The sequence below is a fragment of the Panthera uncia genome, chromosome C2 (genome assembly GCF_023721935.1).
Source record: "Panthera uncia isolate 11264 chromosome C2, Puncia_PCG_1.0, whole genome shotgun sequence".
NCBI classification, from domain to species: domain Eukaryota; kingdom Metazoa; phylum Chordata; class Mammalia; order Carnivora; family Felidae; genus Panthera; species Panthera uncia.
In genome coordinates this window covers 146,303,874-146,319,802 of record NC_064810.1, presented here as the reverse complement: position 1 = coordinate 146,319,802, position 15,929 = coordinate 146,303,874, and the positions used below count along the sequence as shown (strand labels likewise).

Here is a 15,929-nt window from a genome sequence, read left to right as displayed (position 1 = left end):
CAAAGGAAAAGTAGCAACTCAAACCAGTACCAAGTACAATCCCTAAGAATACGTACTTATAAATAATAGATGCCATTGAACGAAAGCACCAGAAAACGTCCTAGAAGCTTCACCTAAATGTAGTACATAATCCGTCTTCATATCAAAGACAAAGAAGCTACTAGGGCAGAGAGAGAGAAAAAGGGTAACTTGCCCAAGTTCACTCAACTTCTAAACGTTAGGGTCAACGGAGACTCTGAAACTAAGCAGGTTTCATGACTCTACTACACTAAAGCACACTTAGTTACAGATCATTAGTTTTACCAGAAAAGAAGCTATTTGACCCATAATACCAGTAATCAAGCAAAGCCAAAAATGCCATCATCAAACTAAAATAGTGGCTCATAATCAGATACCACAATTTAAGAGCTAAGCATCTTATTTTATAAACTGAGCTCATCAGTCACAATATACCTCAGCAGCAATAATAATTACTCAAAGGACTCTGAAGGGAGGGGAGAATTTGCATTCTAAAAGCTACTTCAACAGGTAGCTAGAAAGGTAGCTAAAATATGGCACTATGCTTTTTAAAAATAGTAAGTCAATTTCAAGATGTTCTACATTTTATCTAAATTCTGTCTAAAATTAAATACACCTTTGAGAAAGCACTGTAACTTAAGACAGAGCAGTTAGGAAATCAAAACTTCCATGAATTACCTTGCCTGGAGAAAGGTCACAAAAGAGAATGCCAAGTTGATGAAGATGATGTAATCCAGCAATGAGGTCAACCCCAAATTCTCTCACAACATCTTCTGGGAGGTTTTCATCTTGAGCAATCACCATTTCTAGGGAACCACCTGCAAGTTGATTAAAACCACCAATTTTAACCCACCAGCATGACACAATGCCCCCAGGAGGTTCCATGCTAGGAAGATACTGAGCTTTAAAAACTGATCAAATCAGTATACCTGGACAGACTGGCAGGGGAAATATACATGTGAATGAACACAGTGGACCAAGCACCCTAAGAGGAATCTGTATCCACTGTCCAGAGTCAGCTTCCAGAGAATGACTGCTTGGGCTGGGAGAATGGTCCACACGTAAGCAGGCGGGATGAAGGGAGAATCCCTCTAATGCTGTGACTGCTAACTCCAGATCCCACAGGAGTTGAACAGCTGCAAAAATTAGTGGTCAATACTAACCCAAATTGTGCATTTAAAGCACATTACGCAAAGCATAGCCACATTTACTCTTGTGCAAAGGTGGATCACATTCTACAAAGTACCGCATGGCAGAAAAGATGCCTTTCCTTAACAGAAAATCAACACCTTCAATGTACATCACTGAGGAAATTAAACGTCAAAGGCAAACACATTGTGAAAACCATCTCTATACTCTAAGATCCTGGTCACATTTCTACCATCTATGTGCCGGAAACAAACTTTTTTTTTTTTTTTTTTTTTTTTTTTTTTTAAAGCATCAAGATTCCAAGAGGAGCCAAGTTCAGAGAAACCTATGTAATCCTGCACATGATGTTCCTTCCCCAGAGCACTCTTTGTGAAGACTGCATATCCCAGGCAGCTGTCCTAACTTAGGTTCAAATAAAATGCTTTTCCTTTCCTTTTTTTTTTTTTTTTTTTTTTTTTAAGTCTTGGGGCACCTGGGTGGCTCAGTTGGTTAAGCATCCCACTCTTGATTTCAGCTCAGGTCATGATCTCACGGTGGTGAGATGGAACCCCATATCGGGCTCTGTGCTGGGCACGGAACCTGCTTAAGTCTCTCTGTCTCCCCTTTGTCCCGCCCCCCCGACTCGCACATGCACACCTACGTCCTCTCTCTCAAATAAATAAATAAAACTCTTTAAAAAACATAAAAAAGAAAAGTCTTAGCTGGCATCTGAAAGTTCAATCAGAACGGTGATTAAGGTAGGAGGTATTTGGGGGGTTATTCTGTTTGGGTGGGTAAGGAACCACTCCAAATACAGGCATCCATCAGTAAGGCTGTAACAATGGTGGGGGAGAAGAATAGCTGAGGCAAAAAGTTAACACAGGGAAAGTCCCCTGATCACCTCTACAGTGCATACAGCTGTGAAAGTAATTAAACCATAGTCCTTTCCTATTGATTCAGAAAAAAATAAAATCCAAATAAGGTCTTATTCCAAATAATCCATTTGATGGTTCAGTGTTATAAATTATAAGTGCCAAAAGACTCAAAGCTAGAAATTACAATACACCTTAATATTTAATGATCCTTTTTTATTACTCAATATATAAATAGAAGACACCAACAGTCGTACTGTTTCCCTGAAAACACTGAAACTAAAAGCCCAGTTAACAGTGATATAGTCACTCTTCTCCCTAAACATAGCCCTAGAAAGTTGTATCAGGCAAGAGTTGTAACAAGTTATCTCCATTGTTTAGGAGGTGGTATCTGTTGACTCATCTTTGTACTTTTTCACACTGCCTAAGTTTTTATAAACACGAAGTACTCTTTTCATAAAAATAAAAAGATGATCACTTTATACACTAATTAGCTAACTGATAGCTACTTGACTTAAAATACTTGATTTTTATTCATCGGGAAAACTCGTTTGATAAGTTAATCACTAAAAAATATTTCTAAATTTTTATGTGGGTGACTTAGTATTTTATTCCAAAGTAAACCCCAAATTGAATTTTACTTGTCTTCCTCTTACCAAACATCTTTGCTCTATACCCTACCCTAATATCCAAACAATGTATGTGTAAGTCAACTGAGTCAAGAGTATCAAGTGCTTATATTTGTAATACAAAAGGAAAATAAAACCTACATGTTTTTTCAAAGCTACCTAAGATGGATGTATTTGTAACATGTCTTATACACACTCACCTGTGCAGAGTTCCACCACGAGCCAGAGATGATTGCTGGTTTCATACCATTCATGAAAAGTTACGATATTCTTGTGTTTAATTTCATGGGTGAGACGGACCTATAAAAACAGCATTCATTCACACACACACACTCACAAGTTGTTAAAATCTGCATCTATTCAGAAAACCTAAACACACAATTGGGAAGTGGTTAATAGTGGAATTTAGTGGAATTCTATACAGATATTACAAATGATGGTTATGAAGGCTGGTGACACCCAAAAATGGTAATATACAATCTTTAAAAAAAAAAAAAAAAACCTCATGCAATACAGTTTTGTGTATTTGTGTAAACATAACATTACAAAAGAAATATTCATAGCAAAATGACTAAAAGTTAAAAATAGCTGAAACTGCTGGTAATTTTAATTTTTTCTACTTTTCTACTTTCTAATAGTGAGCACACAATACTTCCATAATCATGAAATAAATCATTTTCAAGGAGAAAAGAAAAAAAAACCTTACCAAGTAAAAATAATTCAAAGGCTCAATAATAGTTAAATTATATATCAACTGACAAAATATTAGCCCAACATGAAAACAATTTTAAACATAAAAATTGATAGTATAATGTTAAGTGAAAAAGGCAAGAAACAAAATTATGTAATACCATGACTTTAAAATTGAAAGACAACTCATAGTAAAAAAGACTAGAACAAAAAAAACCAGGACAGGACTGTCTCACTGGATGGAACTATGCTGCCCTTTTTTCTTCTACCCGTTCTTCTATATTGTACAAATTTTCTATAATGATGTTGTATTACTTTTACAATATTTAAAGGAACTCTCAGAGGGTTCTACAATTTTCTTTTTAAATATATCCTTCGTGGGGGTGACTGCCTGGCTCAGTCAGTAGAGCATCCAACTCTTGACCTCAGGTCGTGGGTTCAAGCCCCACACCGGGCATGGAGCCTACTGATACGTATCATATGTAATATATATCCATCCTTAGTGAATCCTAGTACCAATTCCCTCAGGCTATTAAAAGAATCATTGCAGTGAATATACTGATCTTAAAATGTACATTTCCATTAGATCATGAGAATACCTGTGCACCAAAACAAGAGTGAATTCCAAACTCAATAATAAAGATGCAAGGGTGCCTGGGTGGCTCAGCCGGTTAAGGTTAAGAGTCTGACTTAGGCTCAGGTCGTGATCTCACAATTCAGGAGTTCTAGCCACACAGCGCAGAGCCTGCTTCAGATCTTCTGTTTCCTTCTCTGCCCCTCCCCAGGGTGCGCTCTAGCGCGCTCGCTCGCTCTCGCGCGCTCTCTCTCTCTCTCTCCCAAAAATAAATATTTAAAAATAAAATGAAGACGCAAGAGCCTGTCTGTTAAAAAAAAAATACTCAGTTGACTCACGGGGGTTTTGCTTTCTCCTTTCAAGACCCCATTAAAAATGGGAACTAGAATCACAAAAACGTGTGCTTTATTAGCAAACCATCCAGACTCACAACTGGTGACAACTACCCAAGTGCTTTGGATCCTTGTTTTCTGACTCTTACACACACACACAATCACTCACACACAACACCGGCTAATCGGCCCATAATCTGTAGAAATACAGAGCTCCCTATTTAAAAAATGGAATGTGGTACATACACTCTAGGAACAACTCAGTGGGTTCATATTCTAACACAAAGAAAGGGAAATGAAGCCACATAATTTAGAAAACATAATTGAGATGGGGAGGAAAAAAAAAAAGAGTGGTCAAGAGAATCTGAGGAGCACCTTGTAATAAACTCCCAATAAATTCTGTCCCAGTAGAGACCAGGGAGGGCATAGGGTGAGCCTGTCTAAATGATTCCCACTGACTCGGCCACCGGAAGGGGAAGGTCCTGATGGAAAACAAATGTGTGGAAACTCCCACAGAAATCAGGCCACAGTCCAGCCTCGGACGCTCACTACCACTCACTATATGCCAAGTACCCACTCTGCCAGACACCTCCGCTCTCTCCATCTCGCCCTCCACCACCCGTCTGTTGATTAAATATACTACTAAAACTTGGGGCGCCTGGGTGGCACAGTCGGTTAAGCGTCCGACTTCAGCCAGGTCACGATCTCGCGGTCCGTGAGTTCGAGCCCCGCGTCAGGCTCTGGGCTGATGGCTCGGAGCCTGGAGCCTGTTTCCGATTCTGTGTCTCCCTCTCTCTCTGCCCCTCCCCCGTTCATGCTCTGTCTCTCTCTGTCCCAAAAATAAATAAAAAACCTTGAAAAAAAAAAATTAAAAAAAAATATATATATACTACTAAAACTAATCTCCTTTCCGTGTGGCTACTATGAACTTTAAAGTCAGATTTGTAGCCCCCATTATACTTCAGTTGACCAGCATTGTTAGATTTTTACTAATAACCGTATCATCTCCAAAATCTGGCACACATCCTAGCTCGTGACCACTGCTCCTTCACTTACCAACTCACGGTCTCTACTACTCACTTCTGGTTCAGTTCAAACCTCCACACTCCGCATATGAGCGAGCAACCGAGGCAGACGCCAGCCATGCTGACTGATGCGACTTCCGTTTGGAATCCCCAATCTTCAATGGCCCCAGCTAGTCTGTCCACCAAGTGACTATTCACGCTTTTGTTTTCCTTCTGCCTAGAACCCAGCCTTCCCCTCCCCCACCTAATTGAGGACTTAGCTTCTCATCTCAGAGAAAACCTCATCAGAAGAAAAACGCCTTGGGGCGCCTGGGTGGCGCAGTCGGTTAAGCGTCCGACTTCAGCCAGGTCAAGATCTCGCGGTCTGTGAGTTCGAGCCCCGCGTCAGGCTCTGGGCTGATGGCTCGGAGCCTGGAGCCTGTTTCCGATTCTGTGTCTCCCTCTCTCTCTGCCCCTCCCCCGTTCATGCTCTGTCTCTCTCTGTCCCAAAAATAAAAAAAAAAAAAAAAAAAAAAAAAAAAAAAAAAAAAAAAAAAAAAAGAAAAACGCCTTATGTTCCTAGCATCGAATCTACAGACGAGCCCGCATCTTGTCTTTCTTCAACTACCCACACTCCTTACAAAAGCCCACACCACCTCACACCCATGAGAATAGCGATCTTCAAAACGAAACAAAAAACAGAAATAACAAGAGTTGCCGAAGATGTGGAGAAACGGAATCCCTTGTACACTGTTGGTGGGAGTGTAAACTGGTACAGCCTCTGTGGAAAACAGTACGGCAATTCCTTAAAAAAAAAAAAAAAAGTTAAACTAAAATAGTCCACTTCTGGGTATATCCAAAGGATTGAAAGCACAGTATGTCCCCAAGACATACGCGTGCACCCGTGTTTGCCTACTCACAATAGCCAAAGGGCGGAAGCAACCTAACTGTCCAATGACAGGTAAATGGATAAGCAAAATGTGGTATATACATACGATGGAATATTCTACATTCTCAAAAATGAAAGAAAGCGACACATGCTACAACATGGACGAACTCTGAGGACATCATGCTAAGTGAAATCAGTCAGTCATAAAAAGACAAATGATGTATGATTCCACTTACATGAAGTACCATTCAGAGACAAAGTAGAACGGCAGGTGCCTGGGGCTGGGGATGGAGAAATGAGGAATCGTTGTTTAACGCGTACAGAGTTTTAGTTTTGCAAGATGACCACAGTTCTGGACAATTCAGCAATCGTACTTTGGGTATTTATTCAAACGAGTTGAAAACAGGTCCACACAAAAACCTGTTCACACATATTGCAGCTTTATTCTCAATTAAAAACAATCAAGATGCCCTTCCATCGGCAAATGAATTTTTTTTTAATTTTTTTTTTTTAACGTTTATTTATTTTTGAGACAGAGAGAGACAGAGCATGAACGGGGGAGGGTCAGAGAGAGCGGGAGACACAGAATCGGAAGCAGGCTCCAGGCTCCGAGCCATCAGCCCAGAGCCCGACGTGGGGCTCGAACTCACGGACCGCGAGATCGTGACCTGAGCCGAAGTCGGCCGCCCAACCGACTGAGCCACCCAGGCGCCCCGTCAAATGAATTTAAAAAACTGGTACACTGGGGCGCCTGGGTGGCTCTGTCGGTTGAGTATCTGACTTCGGCCTAGGTCATGATCTCGTACTTCATGAGTTTGAGCCCCGCATCGGGCTCTGTGCTGACAGCTCAGAGCCTGGAGCTTGCTTCGGATTCTGTGTCTCCCTCTCTCTGCCCTCCCCTATTCGCACTGTCTCTCAAAAATAAATAAACATTAAAAAATAAAAACTGGCACATATGCAATGGAATATTGTCCATCAATAAAAAGAAATGAGCTCTCAGCCACAAAGAAACAAGAGAAAACTTAAACGCATATTGCTAAGATATCAACCTGAAAAGGCTACATACTGTGTAATTCCAAGTCTATCACATTCTGGAAAAGGCAAAACTATGAACACAATAGAAAGATCAACGGTTGCCCAGGGTTGGGAGGAAGGGGGAGGGGTGAATAGGTGGAGCACAGATGATTTTTAGGGCAGTGAAACTCTTCCGTATGATTCTATAGTGACAGATCCATAGCATCACGCATTTGTCCAAAACTATGGAACGTATAACACCAAGAGTGCACCCCGAGGTAAACTACGGATTTGGGATGATGATGTGCCAATGTGGGGTCGTCCGTTGTAATAGATGTACCACTCTGGTAGGAATGTTGACCATGGGGAACACTATACATGTGTGGGGACAGGGAATATAGGGGAGATCCCTACACTTTCTTCTTGATTTTACTGTAAATCTAAAACTGTTCTTGGGGCGCCTGGGTGGCCCAGTCGGTTAAGCATCTGACTCTTGATTTGGGCTCGGGTCTTGATCCCACAGTTGCTAGATGGAGCCCGGCCTGGGTTCCACAAGGAGCGTAGAGACTGCTTAAGATTCTCTGCCTCTCTCCCTCTGCCCTCCCCTGCTTGCACAGGTGTGCTATCAAACTGCTCTTAAAAAATTAACTTTAAATTTTTTTTTTAACGTTTATTTATTTTTGAGACAGAGAGAGAGACAGAGCATGAACGGCAGAGGGGCAGAGAGAGAGGGAGACACAGAATCGGAAGCAGGCTCCAGGCTCCAAGCCATCAGCCCAGAGCCCCACGTGGGGCTCGAACTACGGACCGTGAGATCATGACCTGAGCCGAAGTCGGACGTTTAACCGACTGAGCCACCCAGGCGCCCCTAAAAAAATTTTCTTTAAGAGAGAGACAGACAGACAGAGCATGAGCAGGAAAGGGGCAGACAGAGAGGGAGACACAGAATCCAAAGCAGGTTCCAGGCTCTGAGCCGTCAGCACAGAGCCCGACGCGGGGCCCGAACTCACGCGAGATGACGCGAGATCATGACCTGAGCCGAAGTCGGACGCTCAACCGACGGAGCCACCCAGGCGCCCCAAAAAATTAACTTTAAAAAAGAAGTGGAGTTCTGGAGATGGTGATGGTTGTACAGCAACATTCATGTACTTAATATCACCAACTGTACACTTAAAAGTGCTTAAGATAGCAGGCGCCTGGATGGCTCCGTCGGTTGAGCGTCCGACTTCAGCTCAAGTCATGATCTCGCTGTTCATGAGTTCGAGCCCCACATGGGGCTCTGTGCTGACAGCTCACAGCCTGGAGCCTGCTTCAGATTCTGGGTCTCCCTCTCTCTCTGCCCCTCCCCCTCCCTCCCTCCCTCCTTCAAAAATAAACATAAAAAAAAATTTTTTTTAATAAAAATTTTTAAAAAGTGGTTAAGATGGTAAACTTTTTGTTATGTGTATTTTACCACAATGGGGAGGGGGGGGGCGGGGGAAGCTAAATTTGGTCCAGGATATAAATTTCAAACTCAAGTCACTCTCACCCAAAGTCCTTTCTTTGGCAAGCTTCATAAATCACATACTAAATTTAAAAGTAAATGATCTAGGGGCACCTGGCTGGCTCAGTCGGACTCCTGACCTTGGGGGGTAAATTCAAGCCCCACAGGGAATGTAGAGATTATTTAAACTTTAAAACTTTGAAAATAATTTACAAGTTAAAGTAAATGATCTAATATAGACTATATTTTTCCCAAAAACACCACTAAGTTGCTAATTACTTAGGGATGTTTATTAGTCACTCTTCACAATTGGGGTGGCACTAAACAGACAGAAGGTCACCCGTTCCAGATTGAAAATGTGGCAACTGTTATAGCGAATTCAACAGCTTCTGTTTTTATGCTACTTGTTCTCCTTGATCGTAGCTCTGTGTTTTCCCAAAGGGAGGAAAACATACTCCACTTACCCAGTTGGTTATTTCAGGCCTTTTGCACTTATCAGTACAAAGAATAGCTACAAAATTGATTGTTCCCTTCCGTCGCCCTTTATAAACAACAGTCTTGCTTCCTCTGCCAATCTCCTCATACAGAATGAAGTTTTCCATCTCCGGGCCAACTTCTCACATTGGATAAAACAACAGCCTAATAGCATCTCTAGTTCCTAAAAGGCAAACAAAAATAAAACTTACAAATGCAAGCTAGTTGCATGATTAATTAGCCTAGGATAGTATGTTAATCTAATAATTCTATAAACTCAGGAAATTCACCTACAAGTGTTGTATACCAGTGTCTTTTTGTAGGGGAAAATAAAACTAAAAAACTAATACTCAACTTCCTTCAACAAGGTCTTAAAAAATGATGAAAATGACAGCTATTTCTAACACATGTAACAAAATGAGGGATGAATGAGATTCCAATGTATCTCCCACACTTTTGTTACCAAGGAAGGCACGTTGTGTCAATATCTGTATAGAATGGGGCAACATATGACCCACCTAAACCTCAAACATGAGAAGCAAAAGAGACAATGTATGTTAAAATACTTTATAAACAAATATGGAATGCTAATATTTCCATCTAATCCAGAGATATTCTAAGAAATCAATCCAAATATTAAAGTCAGCTGTTACCAAACTCCTGGTTCCTGGGCCAAACCCTGCTGCTTTTGTAAAACTTAACTGTATCATAGCCACACCCATTCACTTCTATATTGTCTAAGGCTCCTTTTAGACTACAATTGCAGAGGAGTTGTGACCAGAGCAATGGCTTCAACACATTCTAAAATACTTACTATCTGGCCCTTTACTGAAAAGAGTTTGCGAACTCCTGTTTTAAGTTAAAAAAAAAAAAAAAAAAAAAAAATTTAACCAACCATTTCATCATCTAGGATATAACCAGGTAAGAGTTCATTTTCTTGGCCAACAGAATGCCCTAATTTGCATGCATGAATAGGAGTTGATGCAGTCTTTCATCAGATTTTATTTAGAATTGAAGTACAGTAGTGAATTCAGAATTTTAAACAACATATTTATAATACATCAAAGTAGTTAATTTGCAAAATATATTTTAAATTGGCATCTCATAGATGGAAGGATTTTACATAACTATAGAAAATTTCCCAGAAATCACCCAGTAAGCAGTCGATATACTCTTTAAAAGCAGCTCATGTTTCTATATGGTATCCAGTAAGTCAGAAACTATACCGAAAACTCTTTGAAACAGAGAATGTAAAACTGAAGTTAATGGGTATGGTGTTTCTTTTGGGGCAAATGAAAATGTTCTGAATTAGTACTGATGATTGTACAACTTTGTGAATACGCTAAAAATCACTGAATTGTACATTTTAAAGGGGTAAATGATATAGTATGTGAATATCACAACTTTTATCGATATAATTGACATGTACATTAAGTTTAAAGTGTACAGTGTGTTGATTTCAAACATTTATAGATCATAATCTGATTACTATCATAGCATTAGTTAATACCTCTACATGTCACATAATTACCACTTTTTTGTGGTTAAGAACATTTAAGATTTAGTCTCATAGCAACTTTGAAGTACATGGTACATTATTGTTGAGTGTAATCACTATGATATACATTAAATCTCTGGAACTTATTTTCTGTATGGGCCATACAAACACTGGCTGAGGGACATATTTGGCCAAGAGGCAGCAGTCTGTCCTGTCTTGGCTTATGGAACCAGTAATCCAAGAATCTAACAACTAATTCTAGGATTCCATCTTCCAATGACATTAAAATTTACCGCAAAAAGCGAAATAATCTACTATAAAGATGTATAGGCTAGTAGTTACATTTAGTTATTTAGATTACAAACCTGATCTCTACACCAAACCAGAAGAACCCAGACTATTGACAGCAAAATTCTTTAAACTCTAAGCAGAAAGGATGTAGGGAAAATCTGAATTTAAATCCAAGGAAACCCAGGACACCTGGGTGGCTCAGTTGGTTGGGCGACCAACTTTGGCTCAGGTCATGATCTCATGGTTCATGGGTTCAAGCCCCGCATTGGGCTCTGTGCTGACAGCTAAGAGCCTGGAGCCTGCTTTGGATTCTGTGTCTCCCTCTCTCTGTCCTTCTCCTGCTCATGGTTTCCCTTTCTTTCAACTATAAATATTTTTAAAATTTTTTAATAAATGGAAACCCAAAAATGGCACAGATAGTAAAAGGGTTCATTAAAAAAATAAATTCTAAGTTCCCTATACTCTCTCCACTCTAAAACCCACTCTTTAAAAAGAGCCAATCCTGACTCCTGACCCACCAAAATGCAGCCTAGACACGAGTAATTTTGTGGCAACAATACATAGTATGTAATATAACCAAAGAAAGATTAAATTGGCAGTATGTTAAGATGGAAAAGCTATTTAGCCAGGAAAAAACCAGACCTTTAATTACATGTTCACAACTTGGCTCTATTAGGATACACAAGGATAAGGTGTTGAAATAGTCTCCTGACTTTTTATATAAGACAGAGAGTTGATTCCTTCAGGGTTGACTGGGTGGCTCAGATGGCTAAGCATCCAACTCTTAGTTGTGGCTCAGGTCATGACCTCACAGTTGTGAAATCAAGTCCCTTGTCAGGCTCTGTGCTGGGCCTGCTTAAGATTCTCTCTCTCCCTCTCTGTCCCTCCTCTGCTCACCCTCCCTCTTTCCCTCCCTCCCTCTCTCTCAAATAAATACATAAATACATAATTGATTCCTTGAGAATATGGTTTTAAGCCACACGAAAAAAAATTAAACCTTTACATTTTCAATTTGATTCAAGCCAAATAAATTCTTTTCTGAAATCTTTTACTGAGTAGGGGCATCTGAGCAGAACAGGCAGTCTGAAATTAACAAAATGCATCAATTACAAAGTCAGCTAAGGTTGGTTTACTATTGAAGCACTTCCCCTCTCTGGGGCTCAATTTCCTTAGAGTAAAATAAGAATTGGATCAGATAATCTTGTAAATTACCTTTTCAAATTGGAAATTCCACAACTTATTTAAGATTCTTTTCGACTCCAAGGGCATCCTCACCTTATACTTCCTAATATTTAATGTGTAAGCTCTTATATTATAAAATAAAACACAAATACAGAAAACCCCCCAAAAATAAATGTATAGTTTAATGAATTATTATAAACGGGACTGACCGTTGGGGAGTTCAAGCCCCACATCACATTCACAGCGTGGAGCCTGTTTGGGATTCTCTTCCTCACTCTCTACTCCTGTCCCACACTCTCAAAATAAATAAGTAAACTTAAAAAAAATAAATAAACACGAGGGCTAACCTTGTGATCACCACCCACTTGGCCTGCCACTCCAGAAGTCCCTTCCTGAGCCTATGGCAATCACAACTCCTCTTTGCCAAAAGTAATCTCTCTCCTGACTTTCAGTTATCACTTTTCTGGCGTATCTTTAACGTTTTCTCACCGAGTGTGCATTCCCAGACACCACAGGTTAGTCTTCCACGTTTTCTAAAGGCGTGGCACATCTTTTAAGGATCTTTTAAATCTACAAGTTAACCTAGGTATTATCAGAGAAGCCAGAAGTCAGAGCAAGTCACGTTTAGGAATAAATGAGGCATTTAAGATACGGGGGCTTAGAACCTACATTCAACAAACTCTTCGAAACTGACCAGGTGATAGAGGCAGGAAGATAAAACCCTCCCTTCATTTCTCTCTACCTTCAGATCATTAATTCCTCCACCAGCAGCAGCCACCGCCGCCCCAGCCCAGGCCTACTGAATAAGAAATTCTGGAAGCGGAGCCCAGCAATCTGTGGTTCAACTCCCTCCCGCCCGCACCCGCCCCCCCCCCGCGACGCACACTCAACTTTGCTACCCACAGGCCAAAACAACCTTTTTCGAGGGCATAAAAGGTGGCAGGCACTGCGCTTTGCATTCAACAGGTGCTTCTCCTCGAAACACTTTACAGACCAAATTAACTGCAGGCTTTGAGTGTAGTCTGACCTGGAAAGCGCAGGCTCGGGGTCGCTAGGTCAACACCCCCCACTCCAAGCAGCTCGTGACCAGCGAACTGGAGGCTTTCACTGCCTCTCTACATCCACGGACATCTGCCAGCACCGCCGGCTTAGAGCTCGGGACGCGTTGCTGGGGTGTTTAGGGGAAGAACTCCGAATCGAGGGCGTCCATAAAGCGCATCTCCCGAACCCTACAGCCACGAATCCTCCCTGCACCCAAGTCCTTGAAGACGTATCCCGTGTTCCCTGAACCAAAGCCTCGAGAGAATTGTCTAAGGTGTTTAGTTTAACCCGGTAACAAAGCAGAGCCCTGAGAGAGAGGAAGACGCGAGGGGCACAGGGTCCACGGAGGGAGGGCAGGTGAGTGGCGCCCCTCCAGGCCCGTACTGTCCTCCGCGCTCGCTCATGGAGACCCGAACCCAAACTCGTGGACCCTAAAACTACCACCGCTACTCACCTGAACGCTCGAGGCGGAGAAGCCGCCGACCCAGCGGACTGCTCCCGCGAAGGCTCCGGTCTCAGCTTCTACCCCTTCGGGACCGGTCCACTTGCCAAGGCCAGGGGTGAAGCAATGGCGTACGGCGGAACGCGCAGGCGCAGTTCAAAGCTGTGTGGTCCAGCACCCCTCTGCATTTGGATTCGCCCATACCGTCTCCAGGGCAGCACGCAGAACGCCGGAAGGAGCGCGGGCGCTGACTGGCTGAGCCGTTTGGGTTCTCATTGGCTGAGGCCCGGAAGTGCGGGACCTGGGCAAAGCGTTTGTCCAACCTAACTGGGTGTGGGGGCCGGGTTCTTGGGCAGATAGGGGACCTATGCGCAGTGGGGGGCTGTGAAAGCCTAGGCAGTTGTCATTTCTTCTCCCCCTACGCTGTCTTCTGTTTCCTCCCATCCGTTTTTTGACGCTTGCCAGAGCTCAAAGACGTGGCGACATAGGCTGAGTAATAGCTGAGAATGAAGCCGGCTTCTCGTGTTCCTCACTCTTTAGAAAAGTGAAGACTGTGGACAACCTTGCTTCTTGCACATGAGAAAACAGACCAGATTCTTCGTCTGTTTATGGTTTTCAAAGCTCCACGTCCTCAAATTCCAGACGCCAGACGTCAACACCAGCTCCCCTCTTCCTTCCATTCAAGTTAGCTCAGTGGTTCTCAAATTTCAGCATCAGAATCACCTGGATGCTGTTGAAACACATTTCTGGGTCCCACCCACAGAACTTCTGATTCTGTGCATCTGGATGAGGCCCAAAAGTTTTCAGTTCCATCATGTTACCAAGTGATGTGGATGTTACTAATCAGCGGCCATGCTTTGCTTTATATAGAAGGGCTGTGCCTCTCTTTAATCTCAGGTGAATCTCATCTATTCTTTGCCTTCTAACCATTCCTACGTTCTCAGGAATTTTAGTGGTTTCTGCTTGCAGGATAAACCTGGAAATACTTTCCAAATGACATAAGCAAAAGGCCAAGAGTAGTGGAGAATGGAGAATGCCTTCTGAACCCTGAAGTTTTTTCTGCCCAGAATAGTGCCAGCAGCTAATGTTCTAATCTTTGGTGAAAAAAATTGGAAGGTTCCCTGTTGGGGAAAGAGATTTGCCTAATACCTGGCAGAAGGGAAGGTCTCCCAATGAAAGAGCTCAGTGCCTTATCTCAACTAAAGGAAGTTCAGTAATCAATAACCTTCCCCAAATGTGTGATAAACGCTGAATAAGCCTTTTAGTACCTTACTCTGGCATATGAATACTCTGGCATATGAACACACAGAAATATCAAGATATGTGAGGAAAGATTCTAACATGAAAGAGATTAAAATAAGCTAACCAATGCAAGTAACTCAGAGGAAACAAATACAATGCAGAAGCCAGGCTAAAACTTCAAAATTATTAATATTCTAGATGTGAAAATGCATAGCATCTATAGTTTGTATTTTTTTTCCTTTAATCCAAAAGATATTTAAGAGCAGTTTTTATTTGTTTGCTTTTAATTAGTTAGATGTTGTTGTTCGACTGTGTGTATTTGGTTTGGGGAAGCTATTGAAACTTCCTTTGTTATAATAAATGATTAATATTTTTCAATGTTCCACAGGAGTTTGGAATGAAGATCTCTTATTTGTTGGCTTCAAAATTTCATATGCATACTTTCAAGTTTATTAACTGACATGTTTGAATCTTCCAGACCTTCTTTTTATGTTGCTTCGTCCTGATTGCTCTGCCAGTTCTTGAGAAAGGTGTTTTGAAGTTACTCGTTATGGTCGTGGATTTGCCAATTATTTGTTTCTGGGTTTAGTTCAAGGTCAGCGAGCTTAGAAAAACAACAGCAGGGGCGCCTGGGTGGCTCAGTCGGTTAAGCAGCCGACTTCGGCTCGGGTCACGATCTCACGGTCCGTGGGTTCGAGCCCCGCGTCGGGCTCTGTGCTGACAGCTCAGAGCCTGGAGCCTGGTTCAAATTCTGTGTCTCCCTCTCTCTCTGCCCCTCCCCTGTTCATGCTCTGTCTCTCTCTGTCTCAAAAATAAATAAACGTTAAAAAAAATTTTTTTTTAAAAAGAAAAACAACAACAAAATGACCCCAGTGAAAATAGGAGGAAAACATAAATAAAGTTAAAACAAGAAATGAATGAAACTGAAAGGGAAAAAAAAAATCCAACCAGGAGTATAAATTCAGAGGGCAGGAGATTGTTTCCATGATTCTCTTCTGAGCTATAATTTCCCCAGAGAACTAGACACAGAAGCTGACCATGGTGCCCTGGGGGCTCCAGCTTTTCCTAAGATATGATGTGCTCTATGCCCAGGTTACCAGCTCAGGGAATGGACTGTCCTGGAGAC

At 41.8% G+C, this 15,929-nt stretch overlaps 1 protein-coding gene across 12 annotated transcripts in view; it reads right to left on the bottom strand.

The window, feature by feature from the left end:
- ULK4 (unc-51 like kinase 4) overlaps positions 1-13,671 on the bottom strand; it is a 567,621-nt gene extending 553,950 nt beyond the window's left edge. For 5 of the 12 annotated variants that reach the window (XM_049629918.1, XM_049629923.1, XM_049629925.1 and 2 more), the window contains exons 1-4: positions 13,574-13,669; positions 9,098-9,291; positions 2,848-2,947; positions 697-836 (exon numbers count right to left, since the gene is read on the bottom strand). In XM_049629918.1, the coding sequence (XP_049485875.1) occupies positions 697-836; positions 2,848-2,947; positions 9,098-9,235 (378 nt within the window). In that variant the 5' untranslated portion in view covers positions 9,236-9,291; positions 13,574-13,669. Of the gene's footprint in view, positions 1-696; positions 837-2,847; positions 2,948-9,097; positions 9,292-12,567; positions 12,665-13,573 lie in introns of those variants that run through there. The other 7 variants (XM_049629926.1, XM_049629924.1, XM_049629927.1 and 4 more) reach the window with 3 other exon arrangements.
- Positions 13,672-15,929: the final 2,258 nt, after the last annotated feature.